This window comes from Rosa chinensis, chromosome 3 (genome assembly GCF_002994745.2).
Source record: "Rosa chinensis cultivar Old Blush chromosome 3, RchiOBHm-V2, whole genome shotgun sequence".
Taxonomy (NCBI): domain Eukaryota; kingdom Viridiplantae; phylum Streptophyta; class Magnoliopsida; order Rosales; family Rosaceae; genus Rosa; species Rosa chinensis.
The window spans coordinates 11425164-11450333 of NC_037090.1; the positions used below are offsets into that span (position 1 = coordinate 11425164).

At 38.0% G+C, this 25170-nt stretch overlaps 4 protein-coding genes across 7 annotated transcripts; 1 reads left to right on the top strand and 3 right to left on the bottom strand.

Annotated features, from left to right (window-relative positions):
• Nucleotides 1–515: 515 nt before the first annotated feature.
• On the bottom strand, nucleotides 516–4900 carry LOC112194727 (serine/threonine-protein kinase BSK6). The gene is made up of 9 exons (XM_024334947.2): nucleotides 4305–4900; nucleotides 3965–4194; nucleotides 3553–3822; nucleotides 3354–3459; nucleotides 2909–2994; nucleotides 2297–2485; nucleotides 1347–1511; nucleotides 1142–1255; nucleotides 516–994 (listed from the first exon to the last, which is right to left on the bottom strand). Exons 1-9 carry the CDS (start codon nucleotides 4384–4386, stop codon nucleotides 752–754), a joined length of 1485 nt encoding a protein of 494 aa, XP_024190715.1. The 5' UTR covers nucleotides 4387–4900; the 3' UTR covers nucleotides 516–751.
• Nucleotides 4901–7908: 3008 nt separating this feature from the next.
• LOC112193168 (phosphatidylinositol:ceramide inositolphosphotransferase 2) lies at nucleotides 7909–12034 on the bottom strand. Its single transcript, XM_024333237.2, has 12 exons — nucleotides 11509–12034; nucleotides 11294–11383; nucleotides 10751–10837; nucleotides 10594–10662; nucleotides 9862–9942; nucleotides 9296–9367; nucleotides 9142–9199; nucleotides 8962–9064; nucleotides 8757–8852; nucleotides 8609–8655; nucleotides 8403–8524; nucleotides 7909–8305 (listed from the first exon to the last, which is right to left on the bottom strand). The coding sequence occupies exons 1-12, from the start codon at nucleotides 11539–11541 to the stop codon at nucleotides 8222–8224; spliced, it is 942 nt and encodes a 313-aa protein (XP_024189005.1). The 5' UTR covers nucleotides 11542–12034; the 3' UTR covers nucleotides 7909–8221.
• A 3534-nt stretch (nucleotides 12035–15568) lies between these two features.
• On the top strand, nucleotides 15569–17649 carry LOC112192070. 2 transcript variants are annotated; one of them, XM_024331601.2, is made up of 3 exons: nucleotides 15569–16004; nucleotides 16640–16773; nucleotides 16939–17649. In XM_024331601.2, the coding sequence occupies exons 2-3, from the start codon at nucleotides 16647–16649 to the stop codon at nucleotides 17511–17513; spliced, it is 702 nt and encodes a 233-aa protein (XP_024187369.1). In that variant the 5' UTR covers nucleotides 15569–16004; nucleotides 16640–16646; the 3' UTR covers nucleotides 17514–17649. The 2 variants fall into 2 exon arrangements, with proteins under 2 accessions (XP_024187369.1, XP_024187368.1); XM_024331600.2 differs by having other exon boundaries at nucleotides 15570–16004; nucleotides 16590–16773.
• Nucleotides 17650–17965: 316 nt separating this feature from the next.
• Nucleotides 17966–22101, bottom strand: LOC112192069. 3 transcript variants are annotated; one of them, XM_024331596.2, is made up of 3 exons: nucleotides 21691–22101; nucleotides 18623–21139; nucleotides 17966–18515 (listed from the first exon to the last, which is right to left on the bottom strand). In XM_024331596.2, the coding sequence occupies exons 2-3, from the start codon at nucleotides 21056–21058 to the stop codon at nucleotides 18252–18254; spliced, it is 2700 nt and encodes an 899-aa protein (XP_024187364.1). In that variant the 5' UTR covers nucleotides 21059–21139; nucleotides 21691–22101; the 3' UTR covers nucleotides 17966–18251. The 3 variants fall into 3 exon arrangements, with proteins under 3 accessions (XP_024187364.1, XP_024187365.1, XP_024187366.1); XM_024331597.2 differs by lacking the exon at nucleotides 21691–22101 and adding an exon at nucleotides 21503–21650; XM_024331598.2 differs by lacking the exon at nucleotides 21691–22101 and adding an exon at nucleotides 21400–21550.
• Between the last annotated feature and the right edge of the window lie 3069 nt (nucleotides 22102–25170).

A 25170-nucleotide genomic window follows, 5' to 3' on the forward strand; every position in this document is an offset into this window, starting at 1 on the left:
GAAGAAGATATTCAGTCTAGTGCGGTTTTTATTTTTTCTTATTCGCTGGTATTTGTTGGTTACAACTTATAACTTACAAGGAAGCCCCAAAGCCAAACAGACTGTAAACAACTTAACAGCTATACCCGTTGGCCTAGAAAAGACAGTACAATGACTACAATCAGCTTACGAAAGAGAGATATTTGGGGAGGCGGATTATCCCGGCATCTCAGATATTTTACATGGCTATTTGAACTCAAATCTTTTAAAATACAAATCTCAGTATGCAACTGGTTGTTTAATTTGTTCATGTTTACAGAATAAGTATGCAACTGGTTGTTTCATTTGTTTATGTTTACAGAGTGAGAAACTAGTTTATATTTACAGAATAAGTAATAAAGGGAAGTTAATCTTCCTATTTGACATTAAATCTGCTTTTTTTCATATGTTAAAGAGTTTGGAATTCAAATTTACTGCTGCATAATTTCATAATTGCATCTGAAAGTACAAGTCACTATGATGATGTCTCAGACTCAGGTCAGCAAGGTCTTCTGCATAACTTCATGGAGGCATGAAAGAATATTACAAGGCGCTTGAACAACAGTTATCAAAGCAAACGTTAATTTCCAATAATCCTCGGGTGAAATAAGCGAAGCTAATATACGGAGATAATGACATCAAAAGAATAGATACAAAAGACTAAACAAGACTACATATATAGTAATGCCCTCAATTTTAAAGAAAAATAGAAAGAAAAAACTTCCTATACACATCAAGTTCTGTTCTTTTTGGCTTCCAAGTTTGTGCCATCTTTGAGCGTTTCTTGTGCATCATTGTCCATTCCAAGCTTGAACAGGCAAGCTGCTTGAAGATATAAAGCACAGGGCCACTCGGGAGAAATCACCTGGGCTTGCATAGCATCCCCAAGGGCTTCTTGTGCCATATCATTCATCAAGTATGACAGACAACGCCGAGCATACACCGTTGGTGATACCATTGTCCCACAATCAATGAACTAGCCGAAAGATGAACAAAAACAGATTAGCCACAGCTAGCCAGACCTCAAAAGTATGTTATCAAACCGAAGACTCACCAAGGCCTGTTAAATGAAAGCGTGATTATTGCACGCCAGTCTAAGATTATTCTGAGAGAGAGGACTCACTTGTGTATAGGAATCAATTGCAGTTGCGTAGTCTTTCGCTCTAAAAGCAGAATCTGCACTCTTCTTAGAATCCAAGGTCTCCTGCATTTGATTAGTCCACAGCTGGAAAGATAGCTGTAGTCACCAAAAGCAGAATTAGCACCAAATAGATTTACCAAAAGAATAAGAAAGAAAATAGATACTGTTTAGGGGTAGGACAAAAGACCTCATTAGCAATTCCCTCATCATCCTTGTATCCATTCTTCTCCAGTATTTCATGTATGGCTGTCAGATCCATTCTCAAACAAGCTTCACCAAAAGGTGTTAATGACAGTGGCTGTGTTGACGATGCAGTTTCTTGTGGGATACCCATCAAAACATAGGATGCAACCTGCTCAGAAACGATGTAATCAGAAACCTTTATTCAGGCAGGCTAGCTTTGACAAACCATACCGTACCCACAATATATGGTGGGAAACTTAAATTCATTATTCAACAAAATCTTCTCTTCCCCACTACTTTTATTTATTCGAGTCGGAAAAGAAATGAGGTTAGAATCAAGAAGGTCAAACATTTAGAGTATTGACAAACACAAAAGGGTAACCGAACATATAATTATTTTCTGACGTTGAAGTTGGTAATAATGTACAAGAGGAACCCAATTTATAGGCTTGTGTTTCTACTACGATGGTAATAGAGATAGTAAGTTTAAAACCATGAGAAGATAAATGCCAGCTCATGTTTAGGTTCAATATGCAGTAGCATCCCTAGAGTCGAGGTCCAACCTATGACTGGGTTTTATACATGTAAACTAAAGTTGGTCTGTGACTTTGAGGAGTAGTTGATGTATTGCACATTGCACATGTATAATTAATCTAGATATAACTTAGGTCAACACTTCATACTAAGCTACAGTTGTTCAATCCCTGCTTATCCACAGTAATATGAGATGAATGGCGATGCTTCTTTGGCTTTAACGATTCTAATCAAAGAGAGAAGGAACAGCAAAGTGGCAGTGGTGACAGAGAGCAATTGTATTGGCCCACTAGTACAAGCCATTAGGCTCTGAGTAATAATTTACAAGGAAAAACCTATATATGCGTTCAAGGGATCAGGTAGACTAAAATTTTGCGACATACAGAAGACACATCCAACAATAATGATACAAAACCGTACCTCTGTTTCTTTCTGAAGTGACATAAGAGCAGTGGCAAGGGATTTCGCATTAGGCCTCTCACGAGCTTCATATTGCAGACAACGGGAAGCCAAGCGTACTAACTCAGTTCCATCATCATTTGAGAAATTACCCTCCAGAGCCGAATCCATCAGCATCAGGAAATTCTTGCCACGAATAAGATCTAGTGCCTTCAAAAAGGACATGCAAACATGGTAAGCCCCAAGTGTTCTTACTTGATCAACTCAGCTCAATATTTGAAGTCATAAAATTGGACTCCAAAGGTGATAAATTTTGTAAACCCCGATTACACTTGCTACTTCTGCAATTTTGAAGCTAACTGTGAAATAAAGAAGCGTACCAATTTAATAAAAACCAAATGAAAGAAATGGAAACAAAGTTTGGAGGAATTTTCCAGCGTCCATGTAAAAACGAATATAACATGGTAAATTAGTTATAACCACATGCTTAGACTTCTCTATTTCTCTGTTGACAGAGGTATCTGTTTCCAACAAAAATTCAGGGACTCTTATCTTGCTCTCCAAAAAAAATTAACACATTAGTTCTCATTCAAGTTGACATTTTTCACAAAAGACAAATATCATTAAACTCACATGGCTGGGGGGAATATGTTTGCCACTTAGAAGATCTAGCAACAAGGTTCCAAAGCTGTAAACTACACTTTCTTGTGTCACCCTACCTGCCAACCAAAGACACAGCCAAACAATGTATCAGAATTACATCATACTTGAATCCAATGGAATTCATAGTAAAGAGAAGAGCTCTGCAAGGCTAGTTTCTACGCATGTCAGCAACCAATGGAATCCAAATTCATGTACTCAACATCTCAAAACAACTTTTGATTATCCAACACCCAATTCACTGAAACCATCCATATTCTAGGAAGCAAATGGGTGTTTTAAGTTGTGGTGTCTGTGATATGTGACTAAACCACAAGTTGCTACTAACAGGTAGGCAATCATTCACACCGAATAACTATTCTAGCAAAAATGCAGAACAGTTCCAACATTGTCCGATAAGATAAGGCGATAATCATACCTGTCCTGAGGTACTCTGGTGGGGTAAAGGCCAAGTTAGTACTGTAACTCTTCCCATCCCTGCTATTCTTCATAAGTCCAAAGCAGGACAGCCTAGGATTCGCATCCTGCTCAACCCAATGTGAACCAATCCCAAGTTAAAAATCCCCAAACAGCAGAAACAAATTGATTCACAAAAAGACTTCAACCAATTGAACTACCTTATCAAACAAAACCCTGTAAGCATTGAGATCATGATACAATGCGCGCCCTTTACCACTACAATACTCAAGAGCCTGAGCCAAATACAGAGCCACCCTCAACCTCATAGCCCATCTCATTGGCTGGCTCTCCCAATGAAACAAATGCTTTGCCAAAGTCTCATGTGGCATAAACTCAGCCACCAACAACCTCTCATCTCCTTCACAACAACACCCAATCAGATTCGCCAATCTCTCACTTCTCAATGTCCCAACCGATCTTGCTTCCTCCTATAAATTAAAAAGAACCAAACTTTATCACATTGCTCAACTCAAAAATAAAAAAGGAACAAACTTTATTGCATTACTGAACTGAAAAATAAAAAAGGAGCAAACTTTATTATTTGAAAGAGAGATAAGTTTAACTACGGACGAGGAATTGGCGAGAATCGGGCCAGGCCAGCTTGTTGAAGCGCTTGACGGCGATCCAACGGTCGGCGTTGTTGTCGAGCTTTCCTTTGTAGACAACGTTGGGGGCTTTCTCGCCGTGCTCCGAGACTATGTTGTCGGAGGAGAAGCCGCACGTGGCGGCTTTCAGTTGGTCTAAGCTGAACTCGGTGAAGCTCGGGCACGAGTTTTTGTCGCTTTTGCCGCCCCCATTCTCTGCAAACAACAACGAACGCAATCAAAGCTTTACTCCTTTTTTTTTTTCTCCAAAAGCAAAAACAGAAACAACAGAACAAAAAGGTGTGAGCTTTGAAAGGGTTACTTACCGAGGTCGGTGGATTCGAGGACGGACGGTTTAAGGTGGGAGTGGAACCAGCAGAGAGAGAATCTGGAGCAGCGGGCTCCCATTGAGGAAAGATCAAGCGGTGGAGAGTGAGTGAAAGTGGGGATGATCAGAGGGTGGATATCATAGCTCAGAGAGTCTGAGAGAGTGAGCTGTGGATCCAAAGTTGATTCAGTTTGCTTTGCTTCACAGCTCTGAGCTCTCTGCTGCTGCAAATATCTATGATCTGGTTCAGTAAGTTCAGTAAGAGGGGAAGAGGGAATATAAAAGAAACAAAAGAAAATAAATGGGTTCTGAAATTGTTTAATGTATTATTATTATTACTATTTGGGATTTTGGGAAGCCATTATTATGATCAGGCTCAGTGTGTCCCTCACGTTTTCATGTGTTGGGTATGAGGCTTTCACAGTGTGAGTGTCAGAGAGAGAGAGAGACTTTGTGTGAAGCAAAAATGCAAAGGGATGCAAAAGGGCAGGTCCTTTTTTTTTTTTTCTCCTTCCACTTTGTGCTTTCTGGTGATTGTCTGCAATGCCATCATTTCTTCAAGAGGAGAAATAGTTTAGTGGTTTGGTTTAGTGTGTTGGATTAGGGGTCAAATTAATGGCCGTCTTTTATTCTTTAATGAGTCAAGAAAGTCAAGCAAAGGAATTGATGAAGAGGTGGGAGTTGCATTAATAGGATTGTCCATCTAATTAGTTTTGCTATATGGTCCCTATCAATTTATTCTCTTTGATTACTTGTTCACTATCATAGGACCAATTCTATTTATCCACACTAAGAAGAGAAAGAAGGCATTTTTAATCTACAATGAGTAAATTACAATCTAGTCAAACTTGGTAGTTGGTTCTTAACTACTTCAAGATGATCCTTACTTCCTTAGTATGACAACGTTGACCCAATTATTGTTTCTCTTTTGTTTGATTTTAGATGCAAGTATGTATTTGTTGGTAGACAAAGGCGTTTTGATTAGGCCTATCACAAGGAGTGGACCTGTTAACATAATATTAGCTAATGGACTTCAGTGCTAATGGGCCAATTGTCTCTCTTGCTTATCACTAATCCAAGAACTTTATTGTCCATTACTAATTTCGCATCATGCTTCTGGTTTGATGAGTATGTTTACTAAGCTGGAATGAGAGTCGCAGAAATTAAGGAGTCGATCCATTCGTCTAAAGAGATTTTAATGAAGTTATCATTGTAAAAACTAAACTCCTTGAGGGAGGTGGGTAGTCACTTCTTCCCACTCTGAGTTTTTTTTTTTAATTGTTGAGGGGAATTTTAGAATCTTACTCAACATTGTATGTGAAAAGTGACACTAGAATAATAACTGATGGTGGATCATACATTATCTCAACATGAGCTTCAATTTGATTATTATTATTTGACCGAACATATTTACTAATCCAGAAGAAGTACATAAAATATGAGATTATGAGAGTCGTTTTCATTTTTTGTGAATCTCTTCGTATACTAACATTTTAGAAATCAAAATATAGTAGGATTCTTGGTGAAGTTGGTAAAATCCTAATTTTTAGAACTAAAATTCCTTAAGAAGATTTTTACTTTTTAGTACACAAGACGTTTTGTATAAATGAGAAATACCACAAGAACGATTATCACACTATAAAGTCTTCTGTCCTCCATTATTGCCATAACATGCGAGGAACCTCCAACACGAAACTTCAACCATCAACACTACAAATCAGTTAATTGTACAAGACAACCAAAATAGGTCGACAAGGTTCCTTTCGTTAGCTTCAAGAGGGTGACAATTCCAAATTATAGAAAGACCAGAATCATCTCCAACGTTCCAGACCCCTAGGTTCACATCCTACACTCCTACAGCATCACATGTCCCATCTATCTAAGCCTAGCTAGCTCTCAAAACCCAACCACACAAATCTGCATGTAGGCATGTTACTTGTATCCAAGAATCCCAATCAAACATCTTGACTAAACCACCGGAAATTGAGTAATTCATGATCGGAGACACCGTGTGACCCCAAGTGTCTGTTACTACTCAAGTAGCAACAGTGGAACATGCACCCATATGGGGGTCTTTTATAGGACCACGACCACCCCCTTTCCATAAAAACTAAAGAGATCGTGATGATATTGCACCCCTTGTTCATAATCATACTTAACGATGCTCCCTCACCCTCTGGTTCTCTTTTTTGACCAGCTTTTGGCGCTTAAATTGCGCCGGCGTGCTTTCTGGTCATTGCTTTCTGGTAATAGCACAGGTGGGGCAGTTGGGGTCACTATGCTGTCAAGTGTATGTCACCGGAAAAAAGCTCACATGGAAGAAGCACAATTCGCTGTGATACGGCAAAATTATTAAGCAAAGAAACTATATGATAATTAAAAGGATAAAGATAAAGATCTACTTTGTAATGATGGATTGGTGCTAAAGCTTGTTAGATTGGATTAAATCCAAATTACAAATCTGTATAATTCTGTTTGTTGGATCTAATGTATTATGTACAGTTGCAACTTGCAAGTGTCCAAATAACCAGTTAGATTCGCAGTGTGTGATGTAATCCACTAAACTAGAGGCATTTGTTTGTGTTTATGTGTTGTAAAGTGGCTTATCCATTTGAAAGGGTGCTTACCTAATCATAAAATTGAATATAGAACAAGCTAGGTATATAGTTGGTATTCACATTTTCAACTTTGTAGACTTTTATCCTATTATTTAACGACCAAAAAATTCTTCAATTTAGATGTACATGGATGACTTATTCTTGTAAAACAGTTACTGAATCATATAAGAATGATTGCATTTCACTTTTAGGTGATATAGTATACTTGTGTTTGCTTAAGCACGATGAATAATGTTAAGTGAATTATTTAGATACCACTTGCATCACACCTCAAGTGACAACTGATATGGTACAGTCACATCATTTAATCAAATTCTATAATAGGTTGTGTTGTCAATACAAGTGTTTGATAGATGATCTATAAATTTTTAATTTGACAGAAAGATAATTCACACAGAAAAACCACTTCTGATAGTTAAATTACATTATAAACTACTAGAAAGAATACAATACGCACTTTCTATCTTTTACAAACATCAAATGTAGGTCATTATAAAATAGACGTCTAGAAATATATTCTCTCTCTTCCGATCAGTTTCAAAAAATTACTTTTAGATTTATTTTTCTTTCGATGACAAATTACTTTTAAATTCTGAGAACTGAATTTCTTGCTTTTGCACTAGTCTAGATTTCCGAATGATTTTAATATGGATATTTAGCAATTAAATAGAAGACCAAGAAAAACCCAAAGTTTATAGCGTCAAATGTGATGGGATGATCACAGAGAGACAGGAAGGCACGTTATCGGTCCACGTGATAAGATCTTAAGAGGGAAGAGAAGGCATGTGAGGTGCTGACTCGGTTTTGCAGTGCATTGCGAAATATGCAGGCCAAGGACACTGGGGGGTAATACAAATCAATGTTCCGAAACAGACAACTTGAATCTACAGCTCACCCCAAGGACCAAAATCCATCACTTTGAAACAGTGAAAAGACTACTCCGAAAGTTAAAAACCAAGGTAAAAAGAGGTTTAAAAAATCATGTAAGCAATAATGCCTCGTATCTTTGTGACATGAGGATGATGGCATTTCCTTTTACAACGTTTCTTCTCTTTTCATAAAGCACAGAAGATTTTCATTCTCTATGAACAATGTAAGTCCATGGTACATGCTGATCATGATCTTAAATAGAACAGAAGAGGACTGCAAAAATGTGAAAAAACTATAGCCGAGTTTCATTTTCATTTCCACTAGAGATACAACAAATCATGTGGCGTAGCCAAGGTCCAAAAGACTCCTAACCAAACCATAGCCATTTAAGCAGAGCTCTCCTGTTTTGCAGCAAAGTCGTTCCCTTCTATGCACCGTTCATTGTAGCATCGGCATGCACTACTGTGTTTCCGTCTTCTAGAATCTTGCCATTAACTTGAGTTCTTTGCCTCTGGAGACATATGACGGCAAGATTGTCAATGCTGGTCCAGACCAAATAATAGAATGATGATTTACACAGAAATGATAATATAATGAGATTACTATACCCGATCAGCGGGGTCTCCAGACATTCCATTCAATAGCTTGTGATTCTCTTCTTTAGTCTTGCTGTCCTTGTCCTTCGTGCTTAGTGGTAACAACAATGATGTAGCTGTCCGATCAGGTAATTCTGCATCAACAACTCAGTCACTACCACTGCTCCAGAGGTGTCTAACCAAAAATATCAAGAAATTGAAAACGGAGACATCCTAACCTGCTAATTTCTTGTCGATAAAGAATACAACCAAATTAACAGTGTACCTGGAGAAACCATATTGTTCAGCCAAGAAGAGAATTCAGAAACAATTATTTTGTATGTTTAAAAACGTGTATGAACGTGAAGAATATAAAACTCTTGTTACCATGCAACAACAACATCAACTGTGTAATGTTTGCGGGATGCCACAATCAACAAACTCTGGATCACAACAAGCATCCAAGCCAACTGCTTTATAAATCTGCAATGATCACAATGAGTAACCGAGTGAGAAACTTAAAAATTAGGCAAAATCCAGAATGCATTTATATTCAATTCAACAGACCAGTAAATGGTAACCCATATTTTACCTCTGTGTGCCATATTTCTGATAAGTGCGCACAAAGGTGAGACTAAAGATCATGTGTGATGAAAAAATCAAATCGCCACAGCCATATAGTACACCCCTCGGAACTGCATAAATAGGAATTGCAAATCAGGACAAAGCATAAGGCCCAATGCAACAAAAGACCTCAAGCAAATAAACTTACCGATCACAAGGGCCTCAAATACAGTCTCTGGAGGAGGCAACCTAGCAAGTCTAGAGCCCTGCATATTTAAGATATAGCCTGTCACTTAACTTAGTTCACATCATACCATACGCTACATTTCATCAAGACCTTAACCAATAAACAATCAACCAACCTCACGGCAATGGTAATTTGGACCAGGAAGCTGGGTGGAGTAGAATGTGAGGATTCGAAGAAACTGACAAGTCTGCAACAAACAGTAGCAACTATGAGAGAGAGAGAGAGAGAGAAAAGATGTTGGGACTGTATGACAATATGTTCACCACACAAATAAAAAGAAAAAAGAAATGATGTCTCATTTTCTCTATTCCAAACAGAACTTAGCATACACAAAACACAAAACAATAACAACACTGCCCAACTTATATTCATCAGTTCAAAAAGGTACGCCAAAAAAATTACATAACGAAAAAAAAAAACTAATAAGATTCCAAAAATCAAATGAACCAAAAGAACTACATCAACATCATTAAGTTTCTCACCTATTTGCAAAATCAGGTACTAGGGTGAGAATAGTTACAAACCAAAATAAATCATTCACGGAATCAAGCTCTCAAATTCTATTTATAGAGGTAAGTTGTCATTTCAACCAACATTCTCATAAATCACTATGGGGAAAATAAAAATCCAAAAAGAAAAACATGAAATAGGATAGGCAAAAATGCAATAACCATCACTTACCACTAAAAATGCTAGAACCCTACACCATATTAGAACTGTGTATATCTTTTTGCTCTTGAAAATGAAAGGATGAAAAGTCCACTGCAACAGAACATGCACCACATTAGGAGAAATTAAATAATGTAAACAGAATATGCACAAGTGAAACTAGCAAGACCACAACAGAAGAGGACAAATCAGATGAATGCTTAAATTAATCATTCAAACAGAAAGACAGCAAGAACGTTGAAAAGGAAAAACAACCATAAAACTGAAAACAGCATGGCTGCAAATAATAAGCCTAGTTCAAGTGCTTCACTCTACAAAAGAGTCTTGTGTAAAACACCCCTAAATTTTGGATTTTTAAAGGATTGAAAAAGAAAATAGTATATGAAGACACTTTAAAGAGGAAAAACTGCCATGAAATTTTCGGTTATTCACGTTATGTGAAGATTAATTGAGTCGGTTACGCATATTGACAATAAAACTTTAGGGCTACAAAACAGCTTTTCTCATATAGGAAGCTCTTTGAAAGAGAAAAGCAACAATTTAGTAGTCAATTCGCACGGTACATTTAGACTTTATATTCAGGCCAGCTTAAAACAACATACATCAAATTGATCGTCATTTGAAAATAAAAATCAATTTTCGGTCTATCTACAACTACATCCCCCAGAGATTGAACAGAATACAGGCACATTACAATACGCTATAGAGATGAAAGCATTGCAAAGATGACATAATGAACCTTACCAAGACAAAGGATAAAAAGATGAAGGTGAACAAGGTTTCACTGATGTAAGCTCTCTCTTCCCCAAGCTCCTGCAAACACCAAAAAAGTCAATACAACAAACCACACAAAATTGAATGTAAGACAGCATTTCCAAACAAAAGTTCACAAGGCACCAACCGGAAGAAGAAAGAAACCAGCATCCTGCAGTGTTGGTCCCGGACGATGTATATAATGAACTCCTCGAGCTGCTAGACCATGTATGTACTGTAAACAACACGAATTAGCCATATGGGACACCCCATACACACACATATCAAATGAAGAAGACTCGGAGAATCAAAAATGAACAACAGAATGACATTCAAAGCGTCTCCTTCCAAATTACAAAGAGCTTAGCAGTCTCATGGACTGAATGCTACGCATCAAAAAAGTTTAGAAAACTAGAATCAGCTCCGAAATCCAAAACTCTCACCAGCCTTAAACGTAACCACCTGTTTAAACTGACACGAAACTTTTTATAATGCTCAAAAGCATGCATCTTCCTCAAAAGTTCAGAAAATGTGACAAATCATGACTCTGTAACTTTAATAACTTTCAAAATGATTTTCAATCCGAATCAACCAAGTAGGACCAGTGTTCATCCCCGATCGTAAACTAAATTCACAAAGAGCTTCGAAATTTCGACACGAAAACAGCGATTGAATTCGAAAAAAAATTCACCTGACCAACAAGGCCGGCAAGAAGATACTTCCAATTGGTGGCGAGGAGATTGATCTCGGTGACTACCTCGGCGCAAATCCTCTTCCAAAGCTTTCACAAATCAAAAAACGAGGAAATCAGTGACAAGTAACAAAAGCAGAAATTGATTATATGTTTTAAAAATTTGAAAAAGCTGATAATAAATGCTGGTGCAAAGCGGAAAAGAGCAAACCAACCTTGGACGACTCGCGACCAATGTAAAGCGTCATCTTCTTCTTCTAAATCTTCTTGCAGTTATTATTATAGGTTCAACCACCACTTCCATATTACTTCACAGAGTCAACCTCATCCCGATCCTCCAAAACGTCGTCGTCTCGGCGGTTGTGAAATGGATCAAACAAAACGAATCGGAAAAAGAGATCTAAACCGGCAAAACGAACCGGACGAAGGAGAAGAAGAAGAAGAAGACCAGTCGCTGCTGCTGAGGGGCTCTGAATCGTTTATATGAAATCGGGAAACGCTTTTGCGAAAAGTGGCTTTTGAAATTAGAGATTTTGATTCCTTTTTAATTTTACGAATGAAGGGGCGGGTTTCGTTTCTCTCTCTCTCTCGCAGGGTCTGTCTAGTAGCGCTGGGGCCAGCACGCGAGTTCAACACGGGGGCGACAGTTGAGAGAGAGAACAAGAGGAGATGAACAAGAACGAAACCAAAATATAAAAAAATTAAAAAAACGATTCCAATTCAAACACTAACAAAGAAGTCATGGCTTATTAATAAACACAAAGGGATTTTAGAGAGAGAAGTGTAGAGAGAGAAAAAGTCCATTTGAGAAAAGGACTTTTCTTTTTTTTTTGCGCTTGTGAAAAAATCGCCGATAGCGAAGCCCACTCCGGCTCCGCGTGTTATTGATTAATTAAAAATTAAAATTGAGGAAACGAGGCGAAAGGGCAGATATTCTGGTTCTGAGGGCGGCAATTTTGTATTACAGTTTTAGAATGGGGGAGTGTGCGGACGCGGAAGAGGCGGTAAATCGTGACCGTCCGTCCTGCCACAGCCTGCTTTTGTTTTATTAATTAATTATCTTGGGGTTAATTCTGATTTAAGAAGCTGATTAATCAAAGCTAATGAGTTATGGGGTTTTAATTACGTTGGTGTACACGTTGTTAGTGGGAAAAGGGTAATGACGTCTTTGGTCCTGAGGGTTTGGGAATCCCAAATTGGGATACCGCATCTCCTTACAAAGTTTCTAGAGTGTAAGTTATGGATTCAAATTTACTCATCACTTTTATTTTATGAGTAATTACATATTTTACTGTTTGTAGTTACCAAAGGGAGAAAAATGATTGGGGTAAGTCATAAAGAGGAATGAAACCTATTTTCGTGGAGTTGATTACTTTTATTTTCGAATCACAATGAAAATCATAGGTGTAAATAATTGTGATTCGAGTTTTTAGGCCTCAGACAAATGTTCATTTACCATGATGATTACTATTTGAGCTCTGTTCTCTTTCATTTTGATGCTTTGTCCGGGTGGATGATGGCTGAAGATCAGCCTCATGAAAACTTCATGTAAACTTCTCTGCTGCTTTGCTTGCGGATATGATATTCTCGCTCAGTTGTTGATTTTGTCATTTTTTCATGTTTGGACAACCTTAATAAGCTTCATTCAACGTGTGTAAAACGAACCATTATTTTGAATTTGATAACTTTACTTGTCTACATTTTTATGCTATTATATTTTGATCATTCTAGACTATTATTTCTCTTTTAATTGTATTATTGATATTCTATTTATGGAATGTATTATTCATTACTAAGTTTGTCGCTTTATCAAAAAGAATATGAACTTAAGGAAATGCAAGAGTAACTTATTCCTAAATCTCTTTTCTAGTTTCTTAAGAAGTAATCAATTTTGGGAAACAGTAAAATGTGCGAGAATTATTACTCGGTGTGGTAATAATGGAGGAAGGAGGAACAAAAGCACGTGGGACGTACGTGAATGTAGGGGTCAATGATTGGCTGTGGGGGTTAATTTTGATGTGCATAATTGCATAATACATTACATTACCACTGTCTGTCTCTCTGAATTTTTATACTGCCCTACCTTCCAACGACTTCTTTTTACCATTTTGGTGTAAATTTCCGTACCTCGTGTGTATGATTAGACGGGTTAGATTCTCCAATGATGCTTCGGATTGCTTCCAGGACAAAAAAATTTTCACTATATTAATTCGTATAGTTTGTAATTCGAAATTTGAAGAGTATAATAATGGATGAGGATTTTATTTTTCTTGTGTTAATTGGTGGCTACCGGCTACTAATGTAATCCACCTAAACATCATAAGATGCCATTAATAATGGAGCTATTGCCTATAATAAGGCTTATTTCCATTTCGCGAAAGAAAGAAAAAATTTCTTCATATTTGGCATTTCGTAAACGTTATGGGAAGTGTTGAGTTATTGATATTTCAAGACTCACATATTGTACTTCACTCAAAATAAAATTGATATTTACTTCTTACTTGTATTTTTTATTTTTTTATGATTTTACATAAGGTAAAGAAAATACAAGCTGATAATAAGTCGAAACTATGTGTAACATACCATGACACTAAGCTTTCTGCAATATTCTCACTGTTTGACAATAGAATAGGCTATAAAAGGGAAAAACATGGTTACTTTTTTCTTATTATTGTTGTTTAAAAGTTAACTTCTAGGGAAATATCATGAAAATTTATAAAATCCCATATGATTTACCCCTTTGAATAAGGGTAGTTTCGTCTATGACTTTGTCAACGGGAGGTAATGGTGCCACAAAATGGACTAGAAATTATAGAGGAGAAAGAATTAGTGAACGGTAGTGAGGAGGCCAAATACTCAAATGCAGAGGCCAGCGACAATAACCAGCGGCCAAGGCGGCTTCTTCCATTTGATAACGACTAGTCGTCGTCCTGCTACTTCTGCATCTTCCTTATTTCTATATATGACAAAAATTCAAGATTTCCATATCTTCCTATGTTTCTGCATATTCAGATTCCAATTTCACTACGCATACGTGGCGTGTGTGATCGATGGATATGGCAACCATAATGTAGCATTAGTCGTTTGTATTTCGAATAATTCAAATCGAACTTAAACCATATCCACGAATCCTATTATGTACGTATTAAATGATAGATCCATCGATTGTTAACTATTTATAATAGGCTAATAGTTCATATAAACGACTAATGATTGTATGAATAATTGATTGATTAATTAGTATGTAAATGAAATTCATATCACTCAACGATTTTATAACTTGCTAATTTAGATTAAGCTGCTATGTATGTTTAAGAATCTCTAGGGTTTTTGGAAGGTTTGGAATGTGGTTGAAATGGTCTTAAGGTCCCAACTAACATGTTCTTGTTCGATGGGCAAAGCTTGACTCCATGTGTTACTTGTATGCAAGGATACTTTGTATGTCTGAAACTAGCAAGCCAACAAATTTGAAGGATCAGCTTGACCTAATTAGGACCACGGAAGAAGCCACTTTGTAATTAACTAATTATGCAACATGACCAGTCATTTTCTATCACCTCCAAAAACAAATATCTGTTCTATGTGCTCTCTGCAAATCTACAATTGAGGAGAAAGAAAGAAAGCTTCTTCCATGGTAGACCTCTAAAAGATCCCATGGACCATGATACGGTCTTTCAAAAAGCTGTCCATGCATGTTCAAGGCCGAACTACACAATTTTGAAAAGTGTTATTTACATTGCATTTCAGGATTTCACTATTCATAAATGTCTCGATTTAACGAGTAAAATGTTATTTTGTTATTTTAAAGAGAAGACTAAGACTTCTTTTGAATAACATGATACAAAGTAAAAAAAAATAACTTTTATTTTATATGACGAGTACAAAATAAAATTAGACACTGAAAAAATTCAACAAATTTTCTAAATATGCCGTTTCATCCTTGAATCTTGAAGGGCCATACATTGTTGACTTTGGGTTTACGGAAGACTGATGTTTACAAAACAAAACTATATTTCTAATTTTCTTTGACCCATCTTATTGACTTGTACAATTTGAGCAAGTTGAGAAACACCTGGTCAAAATATCCATTAAAAAAAAATATTTGATTATATAGTACTACTCTTAAGGTCTTGATCAAACATGGCATGTGAATTTTGCATTACTCCTCACCCCCCTCCATTTGTGTATAAAATAACAAGAAAATGGGTTGTCAAAGATGTGAAACTTGAGCTATGGAAACTTCCAAACAAAAACAAAGCAAAGCAGCAATATCTTATGCTATTCTTCTTCCAAGTAGAGGAAAGAAAGTGATGGGCATTCACATTATTGTTATTTTCATCCCTAAGAAATCTTCTTACTAATCTTGGAATGTCTTTTGGAGCCAACAGCACCATTGGAGGTAAACATGCAAACGTCCCCAGAAGTTCCACTTTCCAGAACGAAAATGACGTCTTTTCTGGAAGGTCCAAAAGATGGCCCATCTATTTGAGCAGGCCCATTTCAGATAAGCCCAAATAAATGAACTGTATCCTCTCAGGTCTCAAATGCCCCTCCTAGATTTCTTTCTTCTGGTTCTCTCTCTCAAAAGGCAGAAGCCTTTTCAGCCCTGACCCTAACCCTTATCCATAACTCATATTATACACAATTCTGGGTTGTATTGCAAGAATACACATTCATCATGGCGCTTCATGGATCTAGTTTCTGCTTAAATGTGAGTTGTGCTTATGCTTTTCTTCTATATTGTATTCTTTGTGTTGATCTGTATGATTCCCCAATTTGAAAAAGCTGGGTTGATATTGTTTAATTATGCTATCATTTGGCCCATTTCATGTGTATTTGGCTGTAAAATGGCGTATGATTGATGCAAGAATGTTAATTTATGTTTTCTTTATCGTAAAGAAGTGTACTTTCGCTTCAATTTGATCAGATAGCTTGAGGTTTTGTGTAAAGCTTGAGGTCGTATGTGTTAAAATTTTGAGCTCTGAAAGAAGCCCACTTTGTTTCTGCATTTCCATGTCAAAATTGATTGTTTGAAATCTCATGTATGGAATGGTTTTCATCAAAAATGAAAGAAACAGAAGCAAAGTGCGTAATTTGCTTTAGAATTTTCTATAATCTCAACGACCAAGATTTGTGGAAATTGATACTGGAAGGCACTATAGAATATAGATTTTCATATGTAATGATTGGGTTCTTTTAGGATTCCAAGAAAATCTTCGATTTCTTTTGCGTTCAATTTTCTCGTTTTGTATTCTTAGTTGAGGTTATTGAGACTGATGTTGACCTTATTTTTTAGGGACATCTTTCTTTTAAGGAGTTTAACAGCTTGCCGTGTACATGTTATAGTTCGGGGATGCTTCATCATCTGTCTTTACCATCGAGGAAACACAATTTAGTTGTAGCAAATACTCTTGAAAGAGGGCATAGATTTCAGTTTTTGCCTGGAGATGGTCGTCTCAAATTGCAAACTGAACAATCCAGTAAGTTTTTCTAGCCTTGCCACTATAATCTGTATGTTTATCACTGTTGTTAAGGTTTGACTCGTAATGGCTCCCCATGGTGTTATCATAGCTTCAAGTCCATTAACCTTCAGTGCAATCTAGCATCCAATTGAATACTTCTAATCCTGACTTTTTCCAGTGCAGCATCCTCTCTTCCCACCTCTGGTCTGCGATCGTTAAAACCATGCAGTGCGAAATGTGATGATTCAAAGGATAGCTCAGTTACCGAAAATATCATATTGGATGCAGAAACCTTAACGCGGGACCTAGATATTGCCATTGCAGAGGAGAACTATGCTAAGGCAGCAGAAATTAGGGATAGACTAAGACTTCTGCGGGAGGATAGTATGACTTCTGTTTTAGCAGCAAATTCTCGATTTTACGAGTCATTCAGAATAGGGGATCTGGCTGCAATGCAATCTCTTTGGGCCAAACGGGATGAAGTCTGTTGTGTACACCCAGGTGCACGTGGGATATATGGTTATGAGGATGTTATGACTAGCTGGGACTACGTATGGGCGAACTATGAATTTCCACTACAGATTGAGCTGAAGGATGTTAATGCTAATGTTAGAGGGGATATGGGGTTTGTTTCTTGTGTGGAATTGGTCAAGACAAAAGGTAGCAGTTGGGGAGGACAGTTCGTAACAAATGTGTTCGAGAGGATTGATGGTCAATGGTTTATCTCTGTTCATCATGCTTCACCTATAGACTTGTGAAGTTTGCAGACTATAGCACATATGTGATGTACGAGTTCCCTCTCAATTGCCATTTTTGTCCATGTTTGGTTGGCGATTTGTGAACCTTTATGTACTATTCTTTACCATATATGAATTGCAGATTATCAATTTTACATTTTCAGTTCTGTTATATAATACTGGATGGTATAAGCACTGATAATATCAAATTAATCACAGGGCTACCAGTCTACCCCTAAAGTCTTTGTGGAAGCTTTGAATGCATACTAATATTAGATGCGTAAAGGAAAAAGTTCATCCCTTTTGTTACGCGTCAAAGTTCAAGTTTACTCCCGCCCCATTCTAAAAAAAAAAAAACAGTTTACTCCCCCCCCCCCCAAAAAACAAAGAAAAAAAAGTGCAAGTTTACAGAAAATCTAAGAGGTGTCTATAGCATGAGTGAAATGCCCCTTGCATAAAGCATATTTACATAATTTTCCAAAAATGTTGAAAGTTTCCGAGTTTTCTATTGAACGACAATTTTTCCTTTACAGATGGTAATATCGGTACAGTGGTACAACCAGAACAGAATCACAACGGTCATACTCAATTTCTGCAACAGGTACTCTTGCTAACGTCTCCCTAAACAATTTCAGCAGATTCACACAACGATGGCTTGTGTTCACTATGAGACCTAGGAGTTCTTCCACTGCTTCCTCGTTTATTTCAAGCCCATTGATGGTTGGACTTGAAAAACAGAATGGCTTCCCTTGCACAAAACTAGACTCTCCCAACTGGGGAGTGAGGTGGATTTTGAGCATACTTGGATGGCGCAGTCACCTGGATTCCACTATTTCCATTCAAAGTCGCCTCGTGAGAAACTTTTGCTTTGGACATATCTGATGGCTTCTGGCTGCTGCTAAATATGACAACACAGATGAATAATGCTTGCAACAAAGAAATTGACGTATTGAATTCGATCGAGTAGGTTCCATCTTTCCCTGGTTCCAATCTGAAGACTGCCTTGTTTTCCTGAGCTTCCCCCTGAAATGAAGTACATTGACCAACATGTAAATTGGTTATAATAGCTAATAATAGCATTACTTATTGTGCAGGTAGACAGTGCTTAGCTGAAAACAAAGTAGTAGTACCTCAGCGAAAAGTTCAAAATGATCTGAACTAGGAGAAGCTGTGGTTGTCTTGGAATTCTGACGGCACTTGTTCTGGTTTGAGAGAACACGCAATTTACAACCAACATCCCAACCTCCACAATCACAAGATCCACCAGATTTCCAACGGGTAATTAATGGTGAAGGCTCTCCTTTGTTTGGTGAGCTATGGACGCCGCCTGGAAGTATGACTATACTACTGTCTTCCCAGTTGCAAGACAATCCGTGCTCTGGTGAACACTTGGTGCAGCCCTTCTCCATAGCTTCCTCATTGCTCAGATCTTTGCTGGGTATCGTGACAACAGCAGCGGCAAGCTCCCTATTTAGCATGAATTGTGGTGCTTCTTGATTTGCCTGCTGTCTTAGCTCCATACCAAACAAAACAGACTCTCTTATTATATGTTTGCAGAAGTTCTGCCCATTAACATCAGACAAATCAGAGGTTGAAACCCTCATTTGACCAACAACATTGTATGCATAGCCACAACTTTTGCTTTTACTTCCTTGACTCATCCAGCCAACTTTTCTCTTGATTTCATTCACACAGTAAAATGTAAAGTTCTGGCCAAAATCATCCTTCTCAGATGAATTTTTCATGGTTGCCACAAAACAGTTGCTGCTCCTGTCAACCAAAAATTTAAACAAAGGAAGTCCATTCTTCATCGTTAACTGCAACAATGCTTGGACAGATGATGCCTCACGCTTCTCTTTTTGTAACGACTCACTGACATTAATTGGCCTAGGGACGAAGGTATTAAGATTTGCTTTCATAGCCTTAACAGCTTCAGCAGAATGGAGTGGATTTGCCTCCTTGTGCTTCAGTATTGGGTCTAGCAACCTTCTCAATGGGCTAGACCTAGCTCTGTTATGACTACTTGTTTTCTCTCCCTTGGGATTATCTGAACAATCAGAAGTTTCGGGTCTCACAGGGCCTGACTTGACAGTCATATATGTGGAACTTGTCTGTGGTACAGCTGCATTTTCCTTGAAACTGAAACTTCTACCAAGCCGCGCCAAGCTGAAGCTAAATCGGCGATTGGGTGATGGATGTCTACCTTTTCTAGTTGACAGTTCAGCATCTTCTTGATCCAATGTTTTGGATATATCGAAACTTGAACTGGTAAGCCTTTTCCCTGCAGAAGGCAGTGGGCATGAATGTGAAACTTCAGAATATTGTTCTTCAAAGTCCATCTCACTGGTAGAAAAGTCACCTGAGAAGCTAATCATATTGGCTTCTGCCAAATGCACATCACAGGATGCTCTTGGTTTTGAAAGCTGGAGTACTTTTGGAGAGCCACTTTGGGGCAATGCCTTTGGTGGAAGGAGAAAAATGTCATTCACTTCAACAGGACAAGGCTGATGAGCTAGATTTCTATCTAACTTTGGCAACTCTTCCACACTTTTCTCAGTTTTGTCATCGCAAGCAATGGCCTTTCCCTTTGAACTGAGTAAGACGTCATAACTTTGAGATTTTGAAGAATGAGATCCTGTTTCTGAAATGATCGTTTCATCAGTATTCTTTCTCTTGATATCTGATTCTTGCAACTCCTTTGTCTTCTTGGCCTGACTGTCGCAACTGCTCACATCTTCCTTTTGACCGAATGAGACTCCATAACTTTTCGAACCTGGTGCAGCTTCCCTTACTGAACTGATCCTCTGAGCTGAACTCTTTCCCTTTCCCTTATCAAGCATTATATCGGAGTGATTTCTACCAAAAGACCTGCTGGGGAAGGGTATCTTCTTCTGCCCATTAGTGCCATTCTTTGAAGGGGTTTCACAGTCTTGGAAGCGCACAACACTCTGAGCAGAAGGTTTGACACCCTGAGAAAGGACATCCTTTTGAGATGACTTGAGACTAGAACAACGCGGAGACTGTTGATCAGGACGTGACGCAGGTCGAACAAGACCAGACGATATAGATGCTGCAGCAATATTTTCCAAAGGTGTATTATGGCTACCTTTTCCTGGGGAATGCTTCTGCTTATGCTTCCATTTTTCTAGCCGAGACCAATCTAGAACTCCAAAATTCAAAACCTTTTCTTCCAGTTTTTCTCCTCTCTCCGGATGCTGTAGATAACCAGGCAAGTTTGACATGTGCCTTACAAGCTCATCAACTTTGGCAGCTTTCTCCTTCCTACTCTGCCTATTCAGATTTCCCAAAGATTTTTCTTGGACCAAGACACTATCAGTTCCATCTTGTCTGGCTTTGCGATGAGCATCTTTTCCTGCCGAACCAACACCAGCTCTCACTTTCACCTTTTCTTGATGCTTTGTTCTCCGATTCGCTTGGGGGTGCACAATAGTGTCCTCTGCGGTAATCTTGTTCTGCTGTTTTGAGCTATTTTTAAGCTCTAAAACGGACCCCATATCCTCAGCAGGTTCTACAAACTGATTTTGTGGACTTACATCAGCTTGCATTGTAGCTCTGGAGCTCCACAAGCAGCCAGCCCATAATCATAATCTGCTCTATCAATTCGCACTCTTACGCAACCTCAAATTCTGGCAAACAAATATAACACATAACTGTGAGAATACGAGATTCAAAGCAGAAGAATCCAAGTGCAGATAGTAGTTATATGATGCAACATTCCAATTAGGGATCCCTCATGAAAAACGAAGAGGACGCAGATAGTAGTTAGCTACCGAAGTTCATGTGAATCTCGCTTCAAACAAACGCAACAGTCAAAGATTAAACACAAGATCAACCACAAAAATCAAATACAACGCAAGAAACTCATAGATCCAAGCAAAACTCATACCAAACAAGCAATCACACACAAGAAAGAAGAAGAAAAACCCCCAATCTTTATGTTTTGTTTGGTTCAACAGAAAACAAAGGAGTCAAAACGCATGAGAATCAACCTACAAGCCTCAAACTTTCCAATCATCAACCCCTCATAAACAAGCACCATACATCTTTCAAGAAAATCAACTCTCGTCTTCCATTTCAAGAAAATCAACTCTCGTCTTTCATTTATACTCAGACTAATTTCTCAGCTACCAAACAGAGCACAGATAAAACGAAAATGCGGTAGGGATTTCAAGCCTACCTCGAAGCTTCTGGAACCGAGAGAAAAGAGCAAGTTCTCTCTCTAACGATGGAGGAATCGCATTCACTTGGATCGCGAAATAGATCCGAAACGTAACAATCCAGCGTGGTGATTGGTGGCCGAAGCAACGTAAATTACAAGCAAAGCAAGGAATTTTTACCGCCAAAAAAAAAAAAAAAAAAAAACCCGCCCGAGTCTTTAACCCGCCGTTCTCGAAATCCGCGTCCCGAAACTGCGTCGTTTTCTTTCGCTCTCGCCGGAGCCGGTGGACCGGAAAACGAAGCACCAGAGAGGTTCAGAGAATGGAGACAATCTTCAACGCCACTGTCACTGAGCTCTTGTTGACTGCTCAGACTGAGGAAAAGAAAGAGAGAGAGAGAGAGAGAGAGAGAGAATGGCGTTTTCAGTTTTGATCGGACGGTGGAGAGAAAAAAGCGGGGTAGGGAGGGAAGGGCTAGATGGCGTCACATCAAGGTAGGGGGAGGTGGGATGGTGGGCCCCTCCAAGAAGACTTGGATCCTTTTCACTGATCCCGACGGGGGTTGTGGGGGCCGGGGGGTTCCCACATGTCTGACGTCAGCGGACTCTGTGATTGGAGTGTGGGGGGACTTTAGCTTTAGGCGCCCCCTGCGCTGGGCTATTTAGGGTTGGATAAGGATTCTTTTTCGTTTTCGGTTTTGTTTTATTTGGACTTATGGGAGCTCTCCAAAATTGACTTCATCTTTTGTCACTTTGTCTTTTGTAAATTCTGGTTTCTATTCTTTTAAATACATATTTTTAACTATTTAATATACACACCTTTTTTTCAAATTTTTTTTAAAGACCTTTTTATCCATCCAATAAGGTTGATAATCTTGGCAAATCAGTTATGAGGACCTGAATATTAGGGCTTGCATTTTCAGCCGAGACAAACAAACCAACTGAGTTCGAGCCGAACTGGAAAAGTTGGTAGCCGACCATGTCAGTAATAGAAAATTTGGTATGGTAGTACCGAACGGAGAGAGATATATTGGTATGGTATTGGTACTGAATTTTAGACATATACGGTATACCATACCGAACTGTATATTGTATATATTATTTATTTATTTAAATATATTTTTTATATATATCGATCTGAACCATTGATTATTATTAGTTTTATTTCATATTAAATTATAACCGTTCGATTTTAAATTTTCCAAACCCTAAGGGGGGTTAGATCGAGCCCTCTCTCAATCTCTCACTCTCTCACTCTCTCAGTCTTTCTCAGACCCGAACCCTCTCCGCCTCGGCGCCTCTCGATCTCTCATTCAGCGCTTTGAAGTGATGATGTTCGAACCATCCAAGAATCGAACCTAGAGATAAGAGATTCATGTCCTAGTGTCCTACGGCTGGTGAGTTTTCCCTAAGACTGATTCGATTTTTGTTTCAATTTTAGCTAGAAGTGCATGGATTCATTCGATTCATGTTCTAAATTGAGTAATCTCTAAGACTCTAATGCTTTTGCTGCTTTGCATCTTGCTGCTGTGGATCTCAAGTGAAATGGGTCTCTGTTGCCATTAATCTCAAGTGGTATCTATGAGTTCTTAACCTATGATTTATTGATCTTTCTTTACCAATATGTTCGGGGTTTTCATGGTTTCCCTTCTGTGCTTGCAGGAACAGAAGGACCAATGACTGAGTTTGAGGGAGACGAAGGCAAAGTCACTGCACAATTGAAGGTATAATTCATTGATTCGTTTTATGCATAATTGATAATTCTTTGTAGATTTGATTTGCAGCAATTGTGGTAGGTTTGATTTATGAGTAATAGATACATCTCATCTTGAGAATAAGGTAGAATTAGTAACAGCCTGGACTGATACCTCTTCAAAATAATGTCAAATGAATTATGAATTAGTAATTTTGAGTAATGTCAGTATTCACTATCTATATGTGATGGTTGTAGGTAGAATTAAGACTGAATAAAATATAGTCATGTACCTGTGAATTGTAATGTTTTTCATAAATTTTAAGTTTGTTTTTCTTATTGGGCTTTTCAGGCGTTGTTCCAATCTCATAAATTCAAGTAATCATCTAATCAAGGCCGGCTTAGACCTGGAGCAACGTATCATTTCATTCGTTTGTGTGAAGTGTGAACTATGAGAGTTTGAATTAGAAATCAGAGTTTGAATTAGAAATTGTATGAACTATGAAGTGATGATGAGATGAACTGAAGTTGATGTATTGCTTTATTTGCTCATGGTTGTACTGAAGTGATGGTGAGATGAAGATGAACTGAGGCTTGTATTGCTTTATTTGCTTATGGTTGGGCCTTTAAATTCATATGATTATTGCAATTTTTCATTTGCTGGACATGTTTGGCCTTTTGGGATTTTACAATTGCAGTTGGGCCGGGGCTGAAAGCTGGCCCAATCTTAAGTCGGTTGGAAGCCCAACCAACCGGCTATCTCGGTATACTGACAAGTTGGTATACCGACTTTTTGGCCGGTAATTGGTAGCCAATTTTGTGTACCAACAATGTTTGGTTAGGTAGGTGGTATTGGGCTTCAAGGTCTGGTACCGAACCGTACCCAGCCCTGCTGAATATATAGCAGCACAACTTATTTATATCATTCTAAGATTAACCGCACATAACTCTAAAGAATATTTTTAGCAGACTTTATTTTGGCTCATTAGCTATTTTAGAGAGCATGTTTAGTTTTTTTTTTTTATCTATTTTAATAGCTCCACCAGACTCCTAAGTTACTCTTCATTATAATTTTTAGCTATCTCTCAATCTGCTATATAAACCTCCTTTTTAATTTATTTTTATCAAACTTCCTATTTTGCCCTTTTTTTAGTTTATGATGCTCACCTTCTTTTCTATCTATCTATCACGTACCATAATCTCCTGCAACTCTGCAATGGAAATCACATATATGGTGCGATCTGAACAATCATGTACTCGACCCTAGAGCAAGTAGCTATCTCTCTTGTTTCTCGAGTGAAAGAACAAAGCAATATGCACACAACTGAGGATGCACTTCCAATATACCATATTCTTATCAAACTTAAATTATGCTGCATGACAGTCAAATCCCCGCCTATTAGGCCAAGAGAAATGTAAAGAATGTAGAAAACCTTGCCCCCATTCACCTGGAAATAAGTCAAGAACTATAATTTTAACAGCAAGGCAACCAATTAGTAAAATTTCCCAATGATGACCACTACCATCCACCTCCACTGCCAAGTTATTGTCAATTACGACAACGAATCGCTATAACATTGAAACGCAACTTGAGTTCTCAACTACTGATCTAAAATTTTAAATTAGCAGTTCTATAAAAAGATGCCCTTCATTTTTAATTTTTTTTTATCTGTCAAAGAGGGTAAAATTGGAATTAAATTTTTACAAAAATCAATGGAGGTCCAAATAGTAAATTGGGAGGTTTGAACAGAACCACCCAATCTAAATTCGAGCAAAAACCATTCGCCTCAAGTTTTCTCTCTACCCAC

Bases quoted from the DNA above. Each gene is read 5' to 3' on its own strand.
- LOC112194727 (XM_024334947.2), bottom strand. From the start codon at position 4,386: ATGGGAGCCCGCTGCTCCAGATTCTCTCTCTGCTGGTTCCACTCCCAC. The intron at 3,823-3,964 runs GTCCGTAGTTAA...TTTAATTTATAG, and splicing joins CCGATTCTCGCCAATTCCTC to GAGGAAGCAAGATCGGTTGG. The intron at 2,486-2,908 runs GTGAGTTTAATG...TCCTTTTTGAAG, and splicing joins AACATATTCCCCCCAGCCAT to GCACTAGATCTTATTCGTGG.
- LOC112193168 (XM_024333237.2), bottom strand. From the start codon at position 11,541: ATGACGCTTTACATTGGTCGCGAGTCGTCCAAG. The intron at 9,065-9,141 runs GTAAGTTTATTT...CTATTTATGCAG, and splicing joins ATTTGAGGCCCTTGTGATCG to TTCCGAGGGGTGTACTATAT. The intron at 8,525-8,608 runs GTTAGGATGTCT...TTGTTGATGCAG, and splicing joins TATCGACAAGAAATTAGCAG to AATTACCTGATCGGACAGCT.
- LOC112192070 (XM_024331600.2), top strand. From the start codon at position 15,972: ATGGCGCTTCATGGATCTAGTTTCTGCTTAAAT. The intron at 16,005-16,589 runs GTGAGTTGTGCT...CTTATTTTTTAG, and splicing joins GATCTAGTTTCTGCTTAAAT to GGACATCTTTCTTTTAAGGA. The intron at 16,774-16,938 runs GTAAGTTTTTCT...TTTCCAGTGCAG, and splicing joins ATTGCAAACTGAACAATCCA to CATCCTCTCTTCCCACCTCT.
- LOC112192069 (XM_024331596.2), bottom strand. From the start codon at position 21,058: ATGCAAGCTGATGTAAGTCCACAAAATCAGTTTGTAGAACCTGCTGAG. The intron at 18,516-18,622 runs GTACTACTACTT...ACTTCATTTCAG, and splicing joins ATTTTGAACTTTTCGCTGAG to GGGGAAGCTCAGGAAAACAA.